This window comes from Schistocerca gregaria, chromosome 3 (assembly GCF_023897955.1).
Source record: "Schistocerca gregaria isolate iqSchGreg1 chromosome 3, iqSchGreg1.2, whole genome shotgun sequence".
NCBI classification, from domain to species: domain Eukaryota; kingdom Metazoa; phylum Arthropoda; class Insecta; order Orthoptera; family Acrididae; genus Schistocerca; species Schistocerca gregaria.
The window spans coordinates 426046572-426068108 of record NC_064922.1 but is presented as its reverse complement, the minus strand read 5'-3'; the positions used below and the strand labels follow the sequence as shown (position 1 = coordinate 426068108).

The 21537-nt window shown below is 39.3% G+C and overlaps 1 protein-coding gene across 3 annotated transcripts in view; it reads right to left on the bottom strand.

The window, feature by feature from the left end:
* The window catches only part of LOC126356206 (eukaryotic translation initiation factor 5B), a 406256-nt gene that overhangs the window by 207179 nt on the left and 177540 nt on the right, over positions 1-21537 (bottom strand). For all 3 annotated transcript variants that reach the window (XM_050007014.1, XM_050007012.1, XM_050007013.1), the window contains exons 14-16: positions 16472-16648; positions 11179-11260; positions 1518-1699 (exon numbers count right to left, since the gene is read on the bottom strand). In XM_050007014.1, the coding sequence (XP_049862971.1) occupies positions 1518-1699; positions 11179-11260; positions 16472-16648 (441 nt within the window). The remainder of the gene's footprint in view (positions 1-1517; positions 1700-11178; positions 11261-16471; positions 16649-21537) is intronic.

Sequence of the window (21537 nt, the reverse complement as noted above, 5' to 3'; positions counted from 1 at the left end):
TATATGTGCGGATGGATATGTGTGTGTGCGTGCGCGAGTGAGTGTTTACCTGTCCCTTTTCCCCCCTAAGGTACGTCTTTCCGCTCCCAGGATTGGAATGACTCCTTACACTCTCCCTTAAAACCCACATCCTTTCGTCTTTCCCTCTCGTTCCCACTTTCCTGATGAAGCATCCGTGGGTTGTGAAAGCTTGAAATTTGTGTGTGTGTGTGTGTGTGTTTTTTATTGTGTCTATCTACCAGCACTTTCTCGTTTGGTAAGTCACATCATCTTTTTTAAATATAAAGTATGAAGTACGAAACTTACAGTTACAGCACTGCTAATAGCCAGAGGAAAGGCTGATACTAGGTGTAGGAGTCATTTGTTTTCCCGAAGTTACACAATTTTTGCCGAACCAGCACTAGGGTGCTGCTGGATAGGAACTGTTGTATGCCACTCATAAATAGTAAGCCACAAGATGGCTCATTAGATTATCTGCATTCAGTGAAGTAACGCGCATATTAGAGGCATTTGCTTTAATTAGGCTTACTTATGAGATGCAGTACCATAATTACTGTATTTCCAATTATGTGAGAACTGACAACATGTGTGAAAGAAAGAACAAAAGCATTACAATCACTGAAAAACTATGGATTTTGGGAGTAGTGAATGAAAATAGTAATATAAGGTGAGTGAATTAAAAATTGCTATGTCTGCCATAAATTCTATTGTAGTGAAGGCAATGGAAATTGAGGACAGCACAATTGTGTTTGGAATTCCTGCTAGTATGCGGGCATGCATTCAGGGTGGGAAATATAAAGATGTGGAGAACTGCAGTGGATCCGGCCAGCAACGCACAGCTGAAGGCATTCCTACTAGCAGCCCAATGCTTTGAGGCTTTGTGAAAATGCAACTGAATTGTTGGTCAACTCCATATACAAAGTTCAAGGCTTCAGTAGGTTGGCTGCATAAATTGAGGTAAGATATGGCATCAGTTGTCAGACAAAAGCAAAAGTGTTGATCCTGAGACAGTGCAAGATTGGAAAGAAATCCGTCTGAAAGAATAATACACTCCTAAAAACACTGTCAGTGCAGATAAGACAGGCCTATTTTACAATGTAATGCCTGACTGCACAAAGGAATTCAAAGACAAGAACTGCCATGGAGGAAAAACAATTAAACAATGTGCAAGAGTTCTGTTATGTAATAATAGTGGTAGTAGTGAGAAGCTAATTTAAAAGAAAGTCTTTCATGCTTGGAACCAATGAATTAATGAAAGACCATGACCACAGAAGGAGAATAACTGTCACATGTGATCACTCAGAGTAAGGCTAGCTTTCAAACAAGAACAAAATAAACCACTGTAAAAGTGCATTCTTCACCAAACTAAATAACACACAAATAACTAGGACCATTCTCACGTAACACCAACAGTGTTAACACCATGACAAGGCATATTGCTTAGGCTACAGACAAAATATTTTGAGTAAAAGCAATATACAATTAAAAACTTCAAAACATTATTTATCATTACTCACTGGTATCTTGGAAGTTCGCAGAAATTCCAACAATGCTTCAAGTGAACCAAGGGTAGATGCCTGCACATACACCCCTCTTTCAGCAAGCTTTATTTTGCTTAAAGCTGAACGCAATTCTCTTGCAACTTCATCTCGCAAGATGTCCACTTCATCTGGCTTTTGTGCAACTAGCAAATTGAGCCCTATAGAAAAGAAACAGAATAAACTGATACATCATCACAATATTTTATTTTCCTGGCAGATTAAAATATGCCACCATTAAACACTTATAAGAGAGGTTTTAAACAGACTTAAATAATTATTACCCAATTTCCTCACTGAAATCTCAGTTTTCAAAAAGAAATGTATTGAGGAGTAGCCTCAAATTTAAATAGGAACTATTTACTTTGGACATCATAGTTTGGATTCCAGAAGTGTTGCTCAATGAAGAATGCTGTTTGTATGCTCGCTCACTAAGCATTAAATAATAATAATAATAATAATAATAATAATAATAATAATAATAATAAAATATTGGCAAGTGGTATTTTTTTATCATTCCAATGTATTTTATTGTGTAAAACACATTGGTTTCTTAGAACAACATAAGTTTTGTGCAACTGATGGCTTTACACACAACTGGTTTCCATCATGTTTAAACAGAATACAAATAGTTGGGCTGAATAATGCAAGCATTGTTGGATGGCCGGAAAATTTTAGTGACTGGTGAGAAATTACAAAGGGAATCCCACAGGGTTCGATTTGGGTCCACTTCTGTTCTTTACAAATGTGAATAAACTTCCATTTGACATTCATCAGGCATAGATGGCCTTTTCTGCAGATGACTAGGGCTACAATGAACCCCAGAAAGGAGGAAACAATGGAAGCAATTGTTAAAATTTTAAAGAATTATTAAATGATTCACTGAAAATGCACTCACTCTAAATTTTGAGAACATACGATATATACAGTTTTATACAATAAATACAGTACAACAAACAACTGATGTAGCACATGAACAGACATCAGCAAACATGGTAGAATGCTCCAGATTTCTGTACTGATTAAAATTTGACCTGACCTGCTAGAACAACTGAATTCAGCTACCATTGCTATTTCTATAATTTTTAGCCTTAGAAACAAACGAATCAACACCCTAACAAACTTGGCAGATTTCCACTCAATGTCTTAGGGAATAATTTTCTGGAGTAACTCATCACTTAAAAGAAAGTATTTTGTGGTCAAAAGTGAGTAGATTATAAGCTGAGCTTCTCACATCAATGCATGACAGTGAAAAATCTACAGGCAGTTATTTGTGAGTGGCACTCATATCATAGCATCTTTTGGAAATTACAGAAACTGAACAGATGCATCTTGGTGTATGCGAGATAGTGTCGCGTTACACAAGAAGTAATCTGAAGAAAGGGGGGAATGGTTACGCATACAGAAAGTGGAATAAAGTTCGAGCCATAGATGTCAGTAAATACTGTACTGAAACCTAAGCGAGTGATGTGCTTCAGTAATAGACTTGGAAACATACACAATAGTAATTCTGACAATCTATAAGCACACAGCAGGAGATTTTCTAAAAAAAAATTAAGCAATTGGAAAGGACAACAGTAACAATTAGTAGAAATAAATGGGAAGGGACTACACAGGGAAATTTCAATACACTTTCTATCTCGGATAGTAATAATCAAGGACTTCTTGAGTTACTGATGTCCAGCTTTGGTGTGATCCCCATAGTAACACCCCCAAACAAGAACAGGACATACAGTAACAGCAACTGATAATTTATTTCTAAATTCATGTGCCTTTTTCTAAAAAAAAATCTGAATCCCAAGTTGGTTTATTTGATCATGATGGTCAAATGGCAACTATGAAAGGAAAAGTAAAATTTCACAGAATTCTAAATGTTAACTCAGTTACATCTTTAGGATGGAAGGACACAAAGAAATTCAATTATTTTCCCCTTAAGATATTCTAAGTAAATTATGAAGTCAGATTATCTTTACAATAGGTCAAAATAAATTACAGTGGAAGCCAAAATATGGCCAGCTAACATCTAGGAACAAAGTACCTTGTGTCAAGAAGAGGTATTTTTATTTTATGTAAAGGGCCAAGCTCTAAACAAGACTTAAATGCACAATAATCCATTATGTAAAATTCACTAGTATGTAACCAAGAAAACAAAAACCACACACAATGAACAAAAAATTCAACATTCTGAGGAGAGAGCATTGAAAATTTGGAGCAGTTTCAGGCATTGTTTAACTAAGTAAACCAAAAATATTCCACTCTTGAATGACTGTAGCAGTGGGGCGCAGGACACAAAATTTGGAACACTGGCTACTAAACTCACAAAAATCTTTCTAAAAGTAGCTGGAAACTCTGACAAAAAACTATTCATCAACGGTGGAACCATTTGATGTATTCAGAAACGCATGGCACACTCCACCACCAGACACCTGTTTTGCCGAATGCTTTATTAGAGGAGTCACAAAAATTATTAGGAACTAAAACATACTAAATCTTCTCGCTATGATGCTATCTCAGCCAAAGCACAACAATTTTGTGCTAACTTGGTAGCACCATCCTCACATTACCTTTGTTAGCAATCAATGAATCAAGGTGCAATTCATGAAAGACTGAAGTATGCAATAGTAACATCCATTTATAAAATCTGGAGATAAGTTACCAACCTTAATGGAAGAAAAAGGAAGTAATGTATGGATTCTCCATTCTAACAATATTATTATCATTTGAGATGCAACACTACTACTTATGTGTACAAATGGGCAAAATGGTCTACTATAGCCTTGTTGGAAGTAAAATCCCAGCACCCATAAAAAAAAAGTTGGACAACACTCTGTGTTGGATTTATGTCTGAAAATACAGCCATTAAAAACAGAATTCACAAACACAATTACACACTTTTACATCTATACAACAAAGAACCTTGCACTGAAAAAGATGAACAAAAAACAGCTTCTGAAAAGGAATTAAAATGAAATATGTTAATAGAATCTGATTGACTCTGAAGGATTATTGAAACTCTTGGGAGAGCCAGCCAAGACGAAACTATTCTACCTGGTGTGTAAGGTATAGCGGTTGGACGAAACTATGGGAACACCATGAGAAATACATCCTTGAACATAAATGCAGGTGCTAGCCAAGCCTACAGGTTGTGCTGCGGTATTTGACCATGAAAGGAAGCGGACATCAAGGTCATTACAGATGGAGCAAAAGGTCTGATTGTGCCAAGGATGGGAAAGGAAATCAACCATGCCCTTTCAAAGGAATCATCCTGGCATTTGCCTGGAGCGATTTAGGTAAATCATGGAAAACTTAGACCTGGATGACCAGACACAGGTTTGAACCATTGTCTTCCCGAATAGGAGTCCAGTGTGCTAACCACTGCGCCACGTCACTTGGTGACCACAAAAATCACCTGTGAAATGTCTCAGTATACTGCAAATGTCAATTGTGGTCAGGACACTGATCTGTGTAGTTGTGAGTGCACTATCTCGGAGTTAAGTGAATCCAAACGTTGGCAAATTATTGTTCCTCATATGGCAGGTGCTTCCATAACCAAGATAGCAGAAATGTTTGGCCTCTCAATAGGTGCCGTATTGAAGATTTATACTGCTTACAGGGGAAACTGAAAAACATCATTTATAAAGCCACAACATGGATGCAAGCATGTGCTGGGCAATCATAACAGGTCACTGAAGGGGATTGTGACAACACAGTAGAGGAGGACATTGCAGAAGTTGCAGCAGAACTGCATGTCACACTCATGAACCCTGTCAGCAGCAAAACACTGCAAAGGGATCTCCATAAGCAGGGAACTGTAGGATGAACTTGAATTCCAAACCCACTCATTAATAACACAAATACTCTTAACAGGAAAACATGGTGCCAAAGCCATAAAACCTGGACTATGAAGCAATGGAAGAAAGTCGTTTGGTTGTAGAGTTGTGCTCCTTGATTACATGTCCCAAGAGCAAAGTTAGGTGGAAATACAGTGATGATTTGGGCAGCTATGTCATGTTGTTCCATGGACCCCATGGATACTCTTGTAACGTTGTTATTACTGCCAATGATTATGCGACCATTAGCTGATCAGGTCCATCTCGAAGTCATTCCTGATGCGGAAAGGGTCCTTCCGGATTCCATGAAGAGCACAGGGTGCAGCCAGCTGCAGGTGGTGGCACATGTCGGCACTAATGACGTGTGTCGCTTTGGATCTGAGGAAATTCTCTCTGGATTCCAACGGCTATCTGATTTGGTGAAGGCTGCCGGTCTTGCTTACGAGATGAAGGCAGAGCTCACCATCTGCAGCATCCTTGACAGAACCGACTGCGGACCTTTGGTGCAGAGCCGGGTGGAGGGTCTGAATCAGAGGCTCAGACGGTTTTGCGACCGTACTGGCTGCAGATTCCTTGACTTGCGCCATAGGGTGGTGGGGTTTCGGGTTCCACTGAATAGGTCAGGAGTTCACTACACTCAGCTGGCGCCTACACGGGTAGCGGAGGCTGTGTGGCGTGGACTGGGCGGTTTTTTAGGTTAGAAGGCCTCGGGAAAGTGCGGGATGGGCTGCAATGTCAAAGGGTGCTTGGCAATTACAGGACGTGCTTGGATCAAGGAACAGTCGGAACTATAGTTGTAAATTGTTGTAGTTGCACTGGAAAAGTCCCTGAGCTTCAAGCGCTAATAGAAAGCACAGAAGCTGATATCGTTACAGGTACAGAAAGCTGGCTAAAGCCTGAAATAAGTTCTGCAGAAATTTTTACGAAGTCTCAGACGGTGTTCAGGAAAGATAGATTAGGCAGAATTGGTGGTGGAGTGTTTGTGTATGTCAGTAGTGGTTTATCTTGTAGTGAAGTCGAAGTAGATACTCCGTGCGAATTGGTGTGGGTGGAGGTTATACTTAACAGCCGAATTAAGTTAATAACTGGCTCCTTCTACCGACCCCCAGACTCCGATGATACAGTTGCGGAACAGTTCAGAGAAAGTTTGAGTCTCGTAACAAATAAATATCCCACTCATACGGTTATAGTTGGCGGGGACTTCAACCTACCCTCGGTATGTTGGCAAAAATACTTGTTCAAAACCGGTGGTAGGCAGAAAACGTCTTCCGAGATTATCCTAAATGCTTTCTCCGAAAATTATTTCGAGCAGTTAGTCCACGAACCCACGCGAATTGTAAATGGTTGCGAAAACACACTTGACCTCTTAGCCACAAACAATCCAGATCTGATAGAGAGCATCATGACTGATACAGGGATTAGTGATCACAAGGTCGTTGTAGCTAGGCTCAATACCATTTCTTCCAAATCCATCAGAAACAAACGCAAAATAATTTTATTTAAAAAAGCGGATAAAGTGTCACTCGAAGCCTTCCTAAAAGACAATTTCCATTCCTTCCAAACTGACTATGCGAATGTAGACGAGATGTGGCTCAAATTCAAAGATATAGTAGCAACAGCAATTGAGATATTCATACCTCATAAATTGGTAAGAGACAGAACGGATCCCCCGTACACAAAAAAGGTCCGAACGCTGTTGCAGAGGCAACGGAAAAAGCATGCGAAGTTCAGAAGAACGCGAAATCCCGAAGATGGGCTAAAATTTACAGACGCGCGAAATTTGGCACGTACTTCAATGCGAGATGCCTTTAATAGGTTCCACAACGAAACATTGTCTCGAAATTTAGTAGAAAATCCGAAACAATTCTGGTCGTATGTAAAGTATACAAGCGGCAAGACGCAGTCAATACCTTCACTGCGCAGTGCCGATGGTACTGTTATCGACGACTGTGCCGCTAAAGCGGAGTTATTGAACGCAGTTTTCTGAAATTCCTTCACCAGGGAAGATGAATGGAATATTCCAGAATTTGAAACACGAACATCTGCTAGCATGAGTTTCTTAGAAGTAGATACCTTAGGGGTTGCGAAGCAACTCAAATCGCTTGATACGGGCAAGTCTTCAGGTCCAGATTGTATACCGATTAGGTTCCTTTCAGATTACGTTGATACTATAGCTCCCTACTTAGCACTCATATACAACCGCTCGCTCACCGATAGATCTGTACCTACAGATAGGAAAATTGCGCAGGTCGCACCAGTGTTCAAGAAGGGTAGTAGGAGTAATCCATTTAACTACAGACCTATATCATTGACGTCGGTTTGCAGTAGGGTTTTGGAGCATATACTGTATTAAAACATTATGAATCACCTCGAAGGGAACGATCTATTGACACGTAATCAGCATGGCTTCAGAAAACATCGCTCTTGTCCAACGCAGCTAGCTCTTTATTCGCACGAAGTAATGGCCGCTATCGACAGGGGATCTCAAGTTGATTCCGTATTTCTAGATTTCCGGAAAGCTTTTGACACCGTTCCTCACAAGCGACTTCTAATCAAGCTGCGGAGCTATGGGGTATCATCTCAGTTGTGCGACTGGATTCGTGATTTCCTGTCAGGAAGGTCGCAGTTCATAGTAATAGACGGCAAATCATCGAGTAAAACTGAAGTGATATCAGGTGTTCCCCAGGGAAGCGTCCTGCGACCTCTACTGTTCCTGATCTATATAAATGACCTGGGTGACAATCTGAGCAGTTCTCTTAGACTGTTCGTAGATGATGCTGTAATTTACCGTCTAGTAAGGTCAACCGAAGACCAGTATCAGTTGCAAAGCGATTTCAAAAAGATTGCTGTATGGTGTGTCAGGTGGCAGTTGACGCTAAATAACGAAAAGTGTGAGATGATCCACATGAGTTCCAAAAGAAATCCGTTGGAATTCGATTACTCGATAAATAGTACAATTCTCAAGGCTGTCAATTCAACTAAGTACCTGGGTGTTAAAATTACGAACAACTTCAGTTGGAAGGACCACATAGATAATATTGTCGGGAAGGTGAGCCAAAGGTTACGTTTCATTGGCAGGACACTTAGAAGATGCAACAAGTCCACTAAAGAGACAGCTTACACTACACTCGTTTGTCCTCTGTTAGAATATTGCTGCGCAGTGTGGGATCCTTACCAGGTGGGATTGACGAAGAACTTCGAAAGGGTGCAAAAAAGGGCAGCTCGTTTTGTATTATCACGTTATATGGGAGAGAGTGTGGCAGATATGATACACGAGTTGGGGTGGAAGTCATTAAAGCAAAGATGTTTTTCGTCGCGGCGAGACCTTTTTACAAAATTTCAGTCACCAACTTTCTCTTCCGAATGCGAAAGTATTTTATTGAGCCCAACCTACATAGGTAGGAATGATCATCAAAATAAAATAAGAGAAATCAGAGCTCAAACAGAAAGGTTTAGGTGTTCGTTTTTCCCGCTAGCTGTTCGGGAGTGGAATAGTAGAGAGATAGTATGATTGTGGTTCGATGAACCCTCTGCCAAGCACTTAAATGTGAATTGCAGAGTAGTCATGTAGATGTACATGTAGATGTAGATGAAGTACAATGTTCATTCCACAATGGCAATGCTGTGTTCCAAGGTGGAAAAGCTCCTGTTCACACAGCACATATTATTCAGCACTGGTTTCGTAAGCATAAAAGTGAATTGTTCCATCTGCCCTGGCCACCACAGTCATCAGATATCAATGTTATTGAGACTTTGTGGTATATGTTGGAGAGGAGGGTGCATAATCGCTATCCACCTCTATCTCTGCTACCTGAACTTCACACTTTGCACTTAGAATGGTAAAAGATTCCCTTGAAAAACCAGACGGGAGCTTTTTTCATCCATTCGGGGATGACTGGAAGCTGTTTGGAATGCCAATAGGTTTCCTACATCATATTACGCAGGTAACGTGTTGCGTTTCTGGTGCTTCCTTATTTTTGTCCACACTCGGTATATAAGACAGACAAATTAGCATTACACTCTAAGAAGACTCTAGTAATTCCAATTCCAAACTGGGCAGATGCTCATGTGATGATGATGATGATGATGATGATGATTATTGGTTAGTGGGGCGCTCAACTGCATGGTCATCAGAGCCCGTACGAAGTCCCAATGTTTGCAATTTCTACATGGTTCATTTTCTTTTCACAATCAAGCCACTCTCACAAATGATGATGATGATGATGATGATGATGATGACGACGACGCAAACACCCAGTCCCCAGGCAGAGAAAATCGCCAACCTGGCCGGAAATCAAACCCGGGACCCCGTGATCCAGAGACAGCAACGCTATCCCCTAGACCACGAGCTGCAGACAGAGATAACTACTTGTGAATATTACCCAACTAGAATGTAATAAGTCATGGTTGCAAAATACTGACACACATTATTTACAAAAGAATGAAAAAAACTAATAAGAGGTCAACCTCAGAAATCAATTTGGGTTCTGGAGAAGAATAGGATCATGTGAGGCAATACTGATACTACAACTTATCGTTAAGACAGTTTAAGGGAAGATTAAACTATGTTTATTAAATTTGTAGATTTGTAAATTTAATGTTGACTGGAATACAGTCTTTTAAATTCCAAAGGTACTATGAATAAAATAAAGGGAGCATATGTTTATCTACAACCTATACAGAAAAGAGACTGCATCTAGAAGAGCTGAAAAATATGAAACAAATGCTGTAGATGTGAAGGGAATGAGACGGGGTTGAGCTTATATCTGGTGTGATTCAATCTGTACACTGAGCAAGCTGTGAAGGAACCAAGGAGAAAATTCGTAAGAGAATTAAAGTTCAGGGAAAAGAAATAGAAACTACAAGGTTTGCCGATGACATATTAATTATATCAGAGATGGCAAAGGACTTGCAACAGCACATGAACGGAACATACAGTGACTTGAAAAGAAGTTGTAAGATGATCATGATCTAAAGTAAAACAAGGGTAATGGAACGTAGCTGAATTAAATCAGGTGATACTGAGGGAATTACATTAGGTAATGAAACACTGTAAGTAGCAGATGAGTTTTACTATTGGGAAAGTGACAGAACTGATGATGGCAGAACCAGAGAGGATACAAAATGCAGACAGCCAATAACAAGAAAAGCACTTCTGAGGTAGAGAAGTTTGTTGACAATTAATATAAATTTAGAGGGTATGACTTTTTCTTCTGAAGACATTTTTCTGATGTGCAGTCTTGTACAGAAATAAAATATGAATCAGTTCAGACAAAATGAAAACAGAAGCTTTTAAATGCGATGCTACATAGGACTACTTAAGATAAAATAGATCGTTCAAACAACTAATGAGGAGATGCTAAACCCAACAAGGGGAAAAAGAAATTCATGGCACAAAATAACTAAAAGAAGTGATTAGCTGATAATACATCCCAAAGGCATCAAGGCATCATCAGAGTCGTAATGGAAGGCAAGTGTGGGATGTAAAACTTGGACAGAGAAACCAAGACTTGAAACCATAAACAGGTTCAAAAGAATGTATGTTGCAACAGTTATGCAAAGATGAAGATACCCGGAAAGGACAGACAAGCATGAAGAGCCGCATTAGATAATAGCAACAACAACAACAACAACAACAACAACAACAACAGCCGCCGCCGCGACCACCACACCAAGAACAACAACTTCATTATGGAATAGAAGCACAATAATAGTCACTAACCTATCATGCACTAAGAGGAAACATATTGCTAATAATGCTTCATCCTTTTACACAACTTTAAAGAGCAAACAGAGTGAAAAGTACTAACCTGCAATTGCTTTTTCTAATTCCTTTGCTGCTATCTTGACACCCTGTGCTGCTTGTATCTCCTTGTACTCCACATATGCATTCTGTAACAGAAAAGTACATATACTGATTTAATATTTCCTCAAACATTACATCATCATACAAAGATCAACTTGTAAATTAGCTCAACAAATGCTTCATTTTTCATAGCAAAATTTCTTCTGCAAATGTAAAATGTGTGTATTTCTTTTGCTCACCCACACTTATTATATTACAGTGCTTTAAACTTGATTCTCATCATATCCCTGAAGATATTCCTTCAAAATGGAATCTACAGAAAATGACTGACTGACTGACTGACTGACTGACTGAGTGAACGAGTAGTAGCAGGAAAAGGAAGGCAGCTTGTAGTTCATTGCCTTGCATGAACTAAGGATGGATTGGAGGAAACAAGGCTAAACAGGGATGAACACAGAAAGTCACTCAGGATGTCACAAGAGGTACAGCAGGATAATGTTACACATTATCTTTTGCAGGAACTGATGTAATCATGATGTATGGCACTGTGAAGGTGACCAGAAATGAGTCTATCAATTTAACAATCACTACAGCACAGAGTTCATACATTTATGGATGTGTTAGTGACAGGAGAATTTCATCTGTAGTTAGAACTCTTCATGGAAATGTGTCTGTGGTTGCACAACGTGCAAAATATTTGTAAGGAGGAATAATATGAATGTTATTTGTCATCATTACACTTGCAGCAATATAAACTGTTCTCTTATGTCCACGCCTAGCCACAAACTTGGAAATCATCACACATACGGAATGGAGAGCTAAATATTTATTTCATGCTTTGTTTTCTAATCAGACAGAAATACGAAATAAGATCCAATACTGCAGAACATAGTGGTATTGCATTCATAAAAATGTCCCAGACTGTCTTAACAATGCTAAAATGGAAAATTTTTAGAATGTAGCAGGAAGCGAACCTACCACCTTTAACTCTTTACGCCACGACATTATTCATTACGCTACAGATTAATTCATGAGTTTTGTCTCTTATGATAAGATCTCTTGAAGCCTTCTGATGCTTTATTAAGGGCATTTAATGATGGGGATGATGTGTTTGTGGTACATTTTCAATGAACTGTTGCTTTGTAATAACATACTGAAGCACACGCCCTTCAAAGGAAATGAATAATCAAAATGCACACAGTTAACACTGGGGGTCATTCATATGAGCGTGCAAAAATTGGTAGTTGAAAGCCCACTATTGACTTCATGACTGCAAAAAGTAGTGTGCAGTCTACTCGACCCTACACTGAGGGGTCGAAGCGGAGCATTCTGCAATACTGACAATGTGTGCCATTTGCACTTCAAACTCGTCACTTGCTGTAGTGTAAACACAGCAAATTTCATGACAGTACATGTATACAAACAAGTTTTACTTCATGTTTGCTACTTATTCATACCAAAGAATATGAAATAGCTGGTACTCCAGTGTTTCTCTGCCTCAGCAATTCATTACATTTATAACAATCTGCCTGCCATCACAATGTATTAAACATGACTGAGGACTGCAACAAATACGAACAAGGCATCACCCAACAGTTCATTTAACACGTCCTGTTAATTGTGGTGCTGAAAATAGCAAATGGAGAAGCCTATCTTGGCTGCAGTCATTTGAGACTCGAAATGTTCCGGATTGTGTTGACGAACTCCTAGAAGAACCACTGTAAGCAAAATTAATGCATGTTAGTGTAGGGCGTACGGAGTATAGCTACATAAATTAAACCTAAGTGGAAGCTGCGGTCACTCCATTTGCTGTACACCAATCACATCTGCCATACTTTGGAACTAACCACCAAATAAGCTTCCTGTTTATCACTCTATACGTTAGAAGACACTGCATTAGCATAAAGTCACCATGCTATACAGCTACTGGCTGCAGGTGGAAAACAAACATCTGAGATGTTTTAATGTGGTAGTTTTCACCATATTTTGTAGCTATCTGTTTATTTCACCAATTAGGCTATAAATTTTTGCTATTTTTTAGATGAATACAAAATGAAAGAACTCTCAAAACAGCATGTTTTAATGTCTAATTTGTGGCAAGAGTATGTTGGGAAATGGCTCAATTACCACATACATTGGCAAAAGTCTTTTCAGTTTTGTACCCTACAGTGTTACTAGTGGCAACACCTACTTTTTTCCTAATAGGTTAATTACATGAAGTAAAATTTTCAAATTTATTTCTCATTTGTTTACAGACTTGTCATCTGGTTATGTCAGTGAATGTTGAGAGAGTTAGTAAAATTGCTACCTAGGAGGAGCAGAGTGAAGTTCTCTCGCTGACTTTGATTAATAGCTTCTGTGCCTGTTTATAGATTATAATCCAGTAATTTAGGAATTTCAAATGTTTTGTAACCTAAGGTCTCTAAACTTATTACGCAGTGAGCTAAACAAAAGGGCATGGTCATGTTAGTGCGGAAGTGTGGTGTGGTGGCTGCGTTGACTGTTGGGCGACATAACAATACACCAGCCAGTAAAAGCTCACTAGCTAGAAACGATCAACTTTTCTTGATTCTGACTGGGCATATTCTTTAAAAGTCAGTGTCTGAATTTAAAAGGTTGACGACTGATACTGCTGCTAAATACAGTACATCAGGAATTCAAGATGAGACCGAGTTATAAGTGGCACAAGAAAAGGTGGTGACTGGACCCCTTCATCACATATTGGCTCAGTTTGGAACACTTCCTGTCCTCCCTCTCCACAACAGCCTAAAATATTCCTTAACTCCGCCACTACTCAGGTGGCAGTTCCATTAACTCCATTCTCACCTGGTTTGAATTCAACAGTAGAAACTGCTTTATACACGGGCAGACGAGACCGTCTCATTCTTCTCCTGTAACGAGGCATCTCTGAGCCATTCAATACAGTTGCCTGATGCAGCAGCTGCGCGACGAATGACTCCATCTAACCGGAAACACCACTTATATACCGCGCGCTTATCGCACTTCCGGTTTGGAGCAATTGCCTGGCCAGCAATTGTGCCACTTATAATTCGTTCAGTCACTTCAAATGTCCATAGGAAGAAAGTAGGATGAAGTCAAGCACGATGAGTAAGAACAAAGAATCGAAGTCAACCTTACTAGGAAGAAATGTAAAATTGGGGAATTTTCAGCATTTAGTTTTCTCACAGGGGCTACAAATTTATGGTGCAGGTCATGAAAGATGTAAAATCGGCAGTGCTGTTTTTCTGGGGTAACGCTGGGGGTTGAGTACTCCTAAACTTTTTCCATCGACAAAGTATTTTTTTAATACGATGTTGAGAACTTGGAAGAATGCCAAAGATTTATTTCACAGATGTAAATTTATTATTTCATATTTTTTAGTTCGACATGTTGATGACGTCATGGCTAAAAGCAGATGAGTGGTATCTCATGCTTCAGTTACAAGTAATTTTCGTTGATTATATCCAATGTCGGAGGACCCTCAAACTTTTTTTAGAGGGGGGGGGGGGGGGGGAGAAAAGAAGAGAGAGAGAGAGAGAGAGAGAGAGAGAGAGAGAGAGAGAGAGAGAGAGAGAGAGAGAGAGAGAGAGAACATAAAATTGAAGTTCCACTGCATATAGGGTTCATTTCTTTGTCCATACAGCATTAACAACATGTAACACACACAGCAATGAGAAGAATAAACAGATTCCATCAGTATGAGATTTTCACTCTGTAGTGGAGTGATATGAAACTTCCCGGCAGATTAAAACTGTGTGCCAGGCCGAGACTCAAACTCGGAACCTTTGCCTTTCGAGGGCAAGTGCTCTACCAACTGAGCTATCCAAGCATGACTCGTGCCCTATCCTCACAGCTTTACTTCTGAAAGTACATTGTCTCCTACCTTCCAAACTTTACAGAAGCTCTCCTGCGAACCTTGCAGAACTAGCACTTCTAAAAGAAAGGATATTGCAGAGACATGGCGTAGCCACAGCCTGGGGGAAGTTTCCAGAAAGGCAAAGGTCCCGAGTTCGAGTCTCGGTCTGGCACACAGTTTGAATCTGCCAGGAAGTTTCAGATTCCATCAGTGTCAATGAGAAACTGGAGATCATACCCATCTAATAATTTATGGGCTGGAGATTTGTGGTTCCAGAAGTGTTATATAAGATTCAGTTCTGGTGAATTTGGCGGCAAAAACATCAATATGAGTGCACTACCATGCTGCTCAAACCATGACAGCTGGTCTTGTGAAGATCCAGTTAGCCTTCTGGAAAGTGCCCGCAGCCTTTGAGGAAGCATCAAGTATGAAGCATCAAGTCAGTGGTCGACAATAATGGTCATTTAGTCCACTGCTGTCACAGTGCCTTTGATTACTGCCAAACATCCTATGGACACCCAGATGAAAGTGTCCCCTACAGCACAACAGTGTCCCCATTTGCCTGATTCTGTGGTGCTGTGCATGTTTTGAGCAGCCTATTGCCTAGATTACAGCATATCCAAGCATGACCTTCAAGCTGGTATAATAAGAAGAATGATTCGTTTGGCCAGACAACACATTTCTATTGGGTCATATTCCAATACTGATTAGCCTGTGCCTGCTGCAATCACAACTTACGATGTCCAATCACACTTGTGAATTGTCTGCTGCAGAGTTCTATGTTAGACAATGTCTGCTGAATGGTATACTCCAAAACACTTGTGCCTGCACCAGCTTTGAACCCTGTTATCAGATGTGCTGCAGGTCACAACCCATCCCACTTTACATAGTGGATAGACCTCCAAAATTCACATTCTGTGGTGAAACATCGATGTTAAACATCTTGTTGCCTGGCGAAGAGTTCTCGGGCTTCCAGCCGGGTGGCGGAAGCCCGAGAACTCTTCGCCAGCTGTATACGCCGGGAAAGCATACATTCACATCTTGTTGCCTACTCATTGTTTCACTATCCTTCAACTGCTTTCCAGAGATGTTCACAACAGTAGCCCACAAACAGCAGTCCAGTGTTGCAGTTTCCTAGATGCTAGTTCTAGGTACAATGCCATAAGAATCTGCTCTTTGGTAAAGTTGCTTGCTTCAGTTCATTTTCTCATTTGTAACCCTTCCAGTCATTAGAATGATTCTCCATCCATCTCTGCTCTGCTTATATAATTTCCCGACAATATTACATGCCTACAGTACTGCCAGGTGGCATTCGACTTTGCAGCAGGTTGTGGCCATAATACTTTCGACTAAAAAAAAAAACTAATAATAATTGACTTTATATACATTATAGGCCAGTATCGACAGAAATGAAAAAACAAATTTGGATGTAAGTACATACCTTCACACGTAATTCCTTCATGGGCTGCGGCATCAGGAGGGATCTAATTTGCGTCACAATTGGACCATCTGTGCCTGCAAGGACCATGGTGTCACCTTCTCGAAGTCTTCCATTGACTAAAATTGCATCAATAGTTGTTCCCAGGCCAGGTATAGCTTTCACCTCCAAAACTGTTGCCTGTAAGGAAAATTTACAAGATTAGTTGCAGTTTTGAAACACCACACAGATTCTTTAGACAAAAATTAAATAATTTTTAAAAGTTCAGTTTCGTTTAGAGAAGCCTTCCAATTAATGGCAAGTATTAATAACAAAAACTAGACACCACAGTTTGTCACTGAATACGAGGATCGCCCAGAAAGTAATGTACCACTTTGTCTTTCCTCAGTCCGTGAAATTTTAGGTATACATTATTTGATGTTTCTGGTACAAGCATGCAAATTTTTCAGTGCTTCTAACCAGCCCCAGATCTAAGATATTTCCAAAATGGGGCAAAAACTCCAGTGTTTGAGATGCAACACAACAACAAAAAATTTAAAAATTAAAAAATATGTTCATTTTGTAGCACACATCTTTCTTAAGAGTTTCACACATATAAACATATATGTTCAAGGAAATGTAAGACATGTTATTTGGTCTCAAGTGTGCCAAAGTGCAGTGCCACATCTAATCGCACAGCTTTCTTCTATTGCACATAACTGTATTTTACTCTGTGGAATTCAAACATGTGTACAATGGAAACCATCAAAACTATATTCTGGACAGTAGGAATTAAAATGTCCTGCGGTGCCCCTGCTGCTCCCAGTCACCGGTTTGATGATTTCTTCAATCCTTAGGTTCCAGCATTTTTTTTTTCTCTCTAATCTTGCAACAGCTATACATGGCAGGCTTTCCTTTATGCGAAAGAATCTATTACCTCATCAAAGCTCATCAAACATTTTGCTACATGAAAAATCAAAATGTCATTGTCTAATACTGAAAAAGCTGTTAATATGAATAGTACCGAAGACTGGTGTGGTTTCTCAATCTGATTACGCTTTTTGTCACTATTTGCTAGATAAAACAAAATAGGCCTTTCTAATATTGCAGCAATTGTAACATACGCCACATAAGTGACACTGTTTTGACACAAATGGTTATTATCTACCTCATTTACATAAAAAAATTACATAATATAATTCACATACTGCCAATATCAAATGCCTATTAGGCCTACTACAAGCAAAAAGTTTTATGCTAGAAAACAGTTTCACATTTCGTTCATATGCTCCAGTTTCTCAATCAGGAGATCAAAAAGTGATGGTTGTGGGGTGGTGGTGGTGGTTGTTGTTGTTGTTGGTGGTGGTGGTAGCAGTAGTAGTAATAGTGGTAGTAGTATTTTTATATAAATTTGAAATAGTCATATTGTTCCATTTAATTTGTTTGATGTCCCCATTTCTTCTCGTTCTAACAAAAAATATTGCTATCACTAATTCTGTAACTATCCCATTGTCAAAACTTATTCTCCAGTTACCTTCGCAAACCTTGCCAGAATCACTGGTTCTGTTATCCATTGTTTATTTTCCAGTAAGGTGTTATTACATGTTCATATATATTTTCTGCACTATTTCAAGAATAGAATTTAAAGAGGCGCTAACCGGGGACTGTACAAATGATCCTTAGTGGTACAGAGTCATGGCAAAAATTTTCTATCAAAATTTCATTTTCTTGGATACACTGAGAAGTTATTATATAATCTTTCTTAGCTGATATTCCTGTCAGTCATTCATTTCCACTCTGGAAGTCTGAATCTATAATAATTATAAAAACAATTATCACTGGCACACCCAATAAACCACATAAAAAATCAGAGATTGGCTTTCACCTGTTTGGGTTTATTCGGCTCAGTTCATGTAGCACTGTCCCCTGTTGTCTGCGGGAAGGTTTTTTATTTCTAGATGTGATGGGGATTCCCCTGGCAGAGACGATGTATTTCAGAATCATATGAACAATTGATAGAACCAGGCGCTTTGTGGAATAAGATTGTTTTTCTGCAACGAAGTGAATTTGGGGCCACCTGAAATTGCTGCCCAGAGCAAATACCCAGTTTGACACCCCCCGCCGCCCATATCCCAGCCTGCCTCCAACAGATAGGGTAGCTGCAGCAATGTTTCAAAATGGTTTCTGTAAGCGATGTACTTCAAAGGCAGTTTTGGTAAAGCTCCGAGATTTGCAGCATTCGTGGACGTCATTCACAGCTGTCACACCTGACAAGATCCACTTGCAATTCGAGATGCCAAGCGGCAGCACCATTAATTCTGAAGCATGTATGAACACATTAACCAAAGTCAAAAAGCATTTCCAGTGACTTCAGTGTGATAACAACCCAGGTGGCTCATTCAACATGATAACATTCAGCCTCCCACATGTTTGAAGATTTGAGAGTACATAACTAAACATGGTTTGACAGTGTCACCCTATCCATCCCACAGCCCTGACCTAGTTCCCTCAGCCTTCCAGCTGTTTAGGCAGTTAAAGGATAACACTCATGGAAAACATTTTGAGGACAACAAAGTGCTTCGCACAGTGAGGAAATGGCATTGTGACCAGAACAAAGAGTGGCACCGACGGGGTGTACATGGCCCTGTGTTTCAATGGATGAAGACCACAGGATGGGAAGGAGATGAATGGAAAAATAAGGAATGTAGAAGAAACATCATTCTTTCTTGGAAGCACCTTTCATTGTGTTCAATAAGAAGTTGCTGTAAAAAAAGTGATGCATTTGCTTCTGAGCAACCCTCATATGCTCAGAAACGTTAACAAAAGAAAATCGCACACCAAACTGGACAACTGCAAAAACATCAGCCTCCAAATGCTATACTAACAACCATGCCAACAAAATTTAAGAAGAAAGTTGAAAATATGACAATGCAATAGATCAAACTAAAAAAATACTCATTAACTTCAGAACACAAAGTTAACTCTTCCTGTTGGCAGAAAATGTTTACGGACTGCCATTTACATAATCAATTCTTCCCTCCCAAAAAGTGAAATGGATCCTTTGAAACAAATATTTGGTATAAAAATAATGGTTTTCAGAACAAGAGTGCACATCTGCTTCCAAAGAAGTAGTTAATGTTCCAATTTCTTTTTTTTTTAATTTTAGACATCTAGTTCCGTAGCACCAAATTGAGGAGCAAGTTTCCATGGTCATGGAACCTGTCAGTGCAAGATATTACAACAGAAAAGTAATAACAGGTAATAAAATATTTATGAATCTTAAAATTATGTCAATCTGCAAATTTATGTAAATGCAATCAAAAATATAACACCGAAATCAGATTCATTTTTCAAGGAACTTCTCAACTGAATAGGAGTGACCCATGAAGAAAATTTTCAGTTTAGATTTGAAAGCACATGGATTACTGCTAAGATTTTTGAATTCTTGTGGTAGCTTACTGAAAATGGATACAGCAGAATACTGCACGCCTTTCTGCACAAGAGTCAAGCAAGCACAATCCATAAACAAATTGGATTTCTGCCTAGTATTAAATGAGTGAAAGCTGCTAATTATTGGGAATAAGCTGATACTGTTAACAAGAAACAACAGTAAAGAATGCATATATTGAGATGTCAATGTCAGAATACCCAGACTAATGAATAGTGGTCGACAATAAGTTCGTGAACTTATACCACTTAAAAGCCGAACTGCCAGTTTCTGAATTAAAATACCCTTTAAGAAAGGGAAGATTTACCCCCAAATATAATGCCACACATCAAAAGCAATTGAAAATTAACAAAGTACACACATTTTGCGTCAAACAATCACTTACTTCACATACTGTTCTAAAATGTTACAGTGAGTCTTTGAAAAAGATCCCGAACATGGGCTTTTAACAACAGTTTACTATCTATCTGAACACCTCGAAATTTCAACTGTTTGTTATCACTGATGATATGCCCATTTCATGAAATTAAAATGTCAAATTTTCTTGAATTGTGTTTTGGAAACTATAAAAACTAAGTCTCACTGTGATTTAGCGTTAGTTTATTTTCTGCAAGCCTTGAAATTATGTCTTTAACTGCACTATTTGAAACAGTGCCAACATTGCACACAACATCCTTTTTAACCAAGCAAGTGTCATCAGCAAACCGAAATATTTTATAATTACCCGTAACACTAGAGAGCATACCATTTATATAAATAAGGAACAGGAGTGGTCCCAGCATTGATCCCTGGGGTCGTGTCCCACTTGGACCTCACATGATAGCTATTCTCAATACTGTTGAGGATAACCTTTTGCTGTCTGTTCTTAAAGAACAAGTTGTGAGTTATTCCCCTTATTCCATAATGGTCCAACTTCTGGAGCAATATTTTGTGATCAACACACTCAAAAGCCTGGCGAGTGTGACCTGGTGAAAATAGCCTCGGCAATGACCCATACCAATGTTGGGCTGGTGCCTGCTTTCGTGCGGCGTGATCAGTCTCAGTTGAACCGCTCTGTCAGGAGGGTAAGTATGGAGTTGGATCAGTTGTGTAGGGTGGCCATTCTGTCAGACATTGGGTTGGTTCCTGTTGAGGCTATTGAAAGGGATGATTTCACAAGGCACAGCCTACACCTCAATAGGAAAGGGAAGGGTAAACTGGCAGGGTTGTTAGCGAAATCTATAAGGGGGGGACACTAGTACTCATGGATGTACCTCTTTTTTAGACTAATATCAGTGTCCAATGAGAAGTTCAGGCAGGCAGGTGCTAAAGAGGTCCAAAACTCACAAAATTCTCACAACAGAAAAGTAAATAATACTGCTACCATATTTAACCAAAATACTGGTGGATTAAAGAAAAAAGTAGATTCTCACAAAAGTAAAGTAAAAAACAATGTTACCATTTTTCACCAAAATATTCCGGCATTGAAGAATAAAGTAGATGAGCTCCTGGTTTCTTCAGATGACATTGAATCTGATAATGTAAGAGATAGACTACACCTATCTGAGCATCAGATTGTGCCTTATATGGAAAAGATAAATATCAGTGGTTATAAACTAGCTGCACATATGAGTAGAGAGAATAAGGTGAGAGGAGGAATTGC